The sequence below is a fragment of the Cryptomeria japonica genome, chromosome 2 (assembly GCF_030272615.1).
Source record: "Cryptomeria japonica chromosome 2, Sugi_1.0, whole genome shotgun sequence".
Classification (NCBI taxonomy): domain Eukaryota; kingdom Viridiplantae; phylum Streptophyta; class Pinopsida; order Cupressales; family Cupressaceae; genus Cryptomeria; species Cryptomeria japonica.
In genome coordinates, this window is record NC_081406.1 from 217,404,489 (window position 1) to 217,409,325 (window position 4,837).

Genomic DNA, 4,837 nt, shown 5'->3' on the forward strand with positions numbered 1-4,837 from the left:
GAGGTATCATGGATTTTTGTATTCAATTTTCTATCGTAATCCTAAAAAGGGATAATTATGGGTCTTGGAAAAACAACATCCTAACCCATCTTAGATGGCTTAATATTTTTCCTATTCACATGCTCATTCATTTAGAGGGGAGGGTACCTAGCCAATGATTTGGTGATGTGGACATGGAACACAAAGAGACAGTTTGACTGTTGAACAAGAAGTTCTTGTTGATTAGGATGGTTTATGGAAAATATTCTTTGATGGATCACGTTCTAAAGAAGAGCCAAGAGCTAGTGTAATTTTTACTGCACCAAATGGTAAAACTTTTAATTTTTCTTTTCTTTTGATTTTGAGTGCATAAGCAATATATTAGAAATGAGGTATTGTTCAAAACATAGAAGATTAAAGCAATATAAGTCTACAAAATGGGATACATTGGAGTTTTTTTGATGCATCTTTTAGACTAGATTGAGAGATCCAAAAATTTAATATCAGATTTTGTGATAATGTTGCTATGAGAGAAGATAACATCATACTTGTAGGGATCTCAAACTTAGAAATCAAACCCAGACCTTTCATTCCAAAAAAATGTTTGGAAATGGTAATAGATTTTCAAGATTTTGTTGAAGTTCTCGATGGTAAATAGAAGTTACTCAATTGAAGAATAACAAAATCCCAAATGTTCTAGTTGCATTGGAAAGAGTTTTGGTAATAGACTGACAAAAATGAAAGCGTGCACCAATCTATGAACAAGACTTGGAAGGGGTAAACCTACGGATTAAGTATACGTTGGAAAGAAAATCAGTCCAAAAATCAGAATTATGGTTATTACGTTACTCAGAAAATGTAAGCATGTATTTGTTTGGTCCTATGATGATATGAACCCACCCATAAATCCAACCTTAGGACCTAAAAAGCAGCAAGAATTGATAAACCTTAGGGATGGTGGAATAGAAGATCTCATCAGCTTGCATATCAGATAGAATGTCGTATTCTTTGCACTTGCTTGCTTGGTTCAACTTCTATTAATTTATACAGGTGTCAGAGGTAAAGTGGTGGATAGATTTAGCAAAATTAATATATAAAACTATATATAGTTTAAACAATAAATAAATAAAATTATTGCTCGTGTTCTCGAGGCGTACGTTAAATTTTATAATAATAAGTGTGTCGTATACAAGATTTATTAGTTTTGGTCCTATAGCAGGAAGATTTCGTTACAATTATGGTTGAAATGTTCATAGTTTTAATGAGTTAGCGAAATTCCGTTTGAGCAGGCATATGCTGAATTATATTTGATGAGAAATCATGATGAAAGTATGTTGAAATTCTGATGGAAGTGGGTTAGAGTTTTCATTCACATTTGAACCTCGTACATTCCACATTACACGACATATATTTGCTTTCAGAATGTACAGATTTGGTTATTCAAATTTATGTTCCGGATTCGAAAGATATGGTGATGTGACGTCCTTGGTCTCATATGCTTTGCTTTTGTTTAAAAGCCACGGCTAGTAATTCAATAGAAAAGACAACAATTCTAAATTTGCATACAATTTTGTGGGAGAAAAAGATTTGGGAATGGAGATTACCATAATGCAGGAAGCTGGGCACATCTATTGGGACGACAACAAACTGGAGAGCAAGGAAGATTTTAGTTGGGATACACCATTAAATTTTAATTTCAGCACCGATGATTCTTCTCTTGGGAGCCCACCATCAGAATTCTATTCGATCGAAGAGAATACAATGCTTTCGATCGAAGAGAATACAGTGCTTTCAAATGAGAGCCAAAATGATGTTATGGAATTTTCTTTTGATGATGAGCTCTTAGACTCGAATGATGATCTTTTGTGGGACGACCTAATAATTGAGGAGACTGAATTATTATGTCCATGTCCTGAAAAGGAGCTCTCTTCAGAACAAGAGAATTCAGCCATAATTGAAAAATCTGATCTAATTATGTTTGAGCTTGATTTTATAAATGCTCAAGATTGTGGTAAAGATTTTAGCTGTTTAACAAGTGAGACTAAAAATACATCAACCTATGGAGAGGCTGAAAAATTTAGTGAAATCATAATCCCATGTGAGAGTGATTCTTCTGAATACAAGGGATTGAGGATTGTTCATCTTCTAACTGCCTGTGCAGAGGCGGCATCTAATGGAGTCATTGAACTTGTTGAGGTTCTTCTTGAAAGGCTAAAAGAAATAGCTTCCCCAACTGGGTCTACTATGGAGAGAGTGGCTTACTATCTTTCTCAATCACTGCAAAAAACACAGATGGATAAGCGGGTGCACAATTCAATTTCAAATGGGGTGTCTCAAGCCAATTTTCTTGGAGCTTTCATCTTACTTAACCAAGCCTATCCTTTTATAAAGATTGCACATTTTACTACAAACCAGAGCATTTTGGAAGCCATTCCTTTGACAAAGCAGCAGTGTGTGCACATAATTGATTTTGACATAATGGACGGTATGCAGTGGCCATCATTGATGGAAGCCTTGAAGAATGAAGATTACCAGATTGATCACCTCAAAATCACAGCGGTCAAATGGGTGGATTCTTTTGAGGATTCAGACCCATTTTCAAGCTACTATAAAGACACTGGAAAAAGATTGTCTGAGTATGCAGATTCATTGGGGATTCCATTTTCGTTCCAGGAAACCGAAATGAAAAATTTGCAAGGGATGATAAGTTCCTCCAATGAGGATGAGATTGTGGTAGTGAATTGTATGTGGGAATTGCCAAATATGTTTGAGCGCAGTAGGAAGCAGTTAGTAGATTTCATTAATGGAGCAGATCAGTTCAATCTAGTTATCTTGACTCTGGGTACTGGACCAAATGGAATTTCAGGCTATGATGAGAACCTTACCTTCATGGACCGATTTTCTCAGTGTTTGAGAAACTTGTGTGCAATGTTTGATTCCTTGGAAGCAGGACTAGGAGAGCAATATGGGCTTGCTCGAGCAATGATGGAACATCTCTTCTCTAGCCCAATGATGTGCAGACCGATTAATTACATGGCGAATGATGAGCTATTCAGAGCGATTGACATACCTTTAAAATTAGGGTTTGTTGAGGGTGCCATAAGTCAGAAAATTTTTATGCATGCAAAAGCTCTTGTATCTTGCAATGAGATAGGGAGATTGTATGGTGTAGAGTCAACAGGGAATGGTCAGCTGCTTCTAAACTGGGACATGACTCCTTTGACATGTGTGTCTGCATGGTGTTAATTATGGGTAGCTTGGACAGCTGTTCGTCCTTACTCAGAAATAATAGCATTAGTTATGGGTAGTTTTGGACAGCTGTTCGTCCTGACCTAGAATTAGAAAATGGTTGTTTTTGTCAAACAAGTATTGTTAGGATAAAAACAATTGTTATTTAATAGTGGCTCTTTTTAGGTGACACCTCATAGCCAAAATTAGTTATTGGTTATTGAGTTGTCTTAATCTCAGTCGTTGGTTTGAATTAATTTTGGCCGTTGGTTTTCCAATAGAGTAGTATAAAAAGGGGTCATGGGTCATTTGGAAAATAAAAGAAGTCTTGAGAAGAATTGCAGTGATAGCAAATAGTCTTGCAGTGTTAGCAAGAGGCTTAGTGATAGCGTTGATATAGTAGTGGAGGATATCAGCAGGAGATATTAGGAGTTTGTCGAAGTTCTGCCAGTAAGAGGCAAGGAATTCTTTTGTAATTCTTATATTGCTGAAGATTAATATATTTTCCATCTGTAGAACTGGTTTTCCCTTAGGGGTTTTTCCAGGGACGATTGTCCAAAAATATTGTGTCCTTGTGTTGCTTATTTCTTTCCGTATTTTTAGTGAAGTTGCAGTTGTGTTATTTTTTGATATTCAACTGTAAATTTATTTTCAGCAGTTAAATAATTTTTATGAGATAGGAGATTAATAATTAGTGACTGCAATAGAATTTCTACATGGTATCAGAGCTTTGTTGAGGGTAGAAAAGGTTTACCCTAAGCAAAGGAAAGAAATTTGAGTTTGACCTCTTTCGAGTTATTGTTTTCCTTTATTTCTTTGAGATGGCCTCAGCAAGTTTGAGAGATCAGGATAGATTGGATGGTGCCTCAAATTTTGGTGTCTGGAAAGCCAAAATTTCTTTATTGCTGGAAGAGAATGGTATCAAGGAATATGTTACCAGTACTATAGCTGTACCTACAGATCCAGTACAACTTGCAGCATACAAGAAGGATGATGCCAAGGTGAGGAGGATAATCCTTGATGGTGTCAAGGACCATGTTGTTCCACATATCGCAGAGTTAGATATAGTGAAGAAGATGTGGGATGCCATTCTGAATCTGTACCAGAATGCTACCACTAACCGGAAGCTGATTCTCAGAGAAAAATTGAGGAATACCCAGATGAACAAAGGAGAAGATGTTACAAGTTACCTCACCAGGCTTAGACTTGTCAAGGACGAGTTAGCAGCTATTGGAGATAAGCCAAATGAAGACGAGCTAGTAAGAATAGCCCTAAATGGGTTTTCTAAGCAGTGGGATGTCTTTGTTCAGGTTATTAATGGACGAGACACCTTACCAAGTTGGGATCGACTTTGGAGTGATTTCACTCAGGAGGAGCTTAGACTAAGCCTTGTCAATGGAGCCAACAATAAGAATCAGAAAAGTGAGGTAGAAGAAGAAAATGTTGCCCTAGCGGGAAAGGGGAAAACAAAGAAGGGATCTAGCAAAGGAGCAAATTCACAAATTGAAAAGAAGAAGAATGACCTATCTAAGGTCAAGTGCTTTGGTTGTCACGACTTTGGCCACTATGTCAACGATTGCCCACAAAGGAAGAAAGATAAGAAGGGAAAGAACCAAGTGACAGCTTCAGC

General features: G+C 36.8%; 1 protein-coding gene across 1 annotated transcript; it reads left to right on the forward strand.

The window, feature by feature from the left end:
- Window positions 1–1,572: 1,572 nt before the first annotated feature.
- On the forward strand, window positions 1,573–3,225 carry LOC131037104 (scarecrow-like protein 26). Its single transcript, XM_057969141.2, has one exon. The coding sequence runs from the start codon at window positions 1,573–1,575 to the stop codon at window positions 3,223–3,225; it is 1,653 nt and encodes a 550-aa protein (XP_057825124.2).
- The last annotated feature ends 1,612 nt before the right edge of the window (window positions 3,226–4,837 follow it).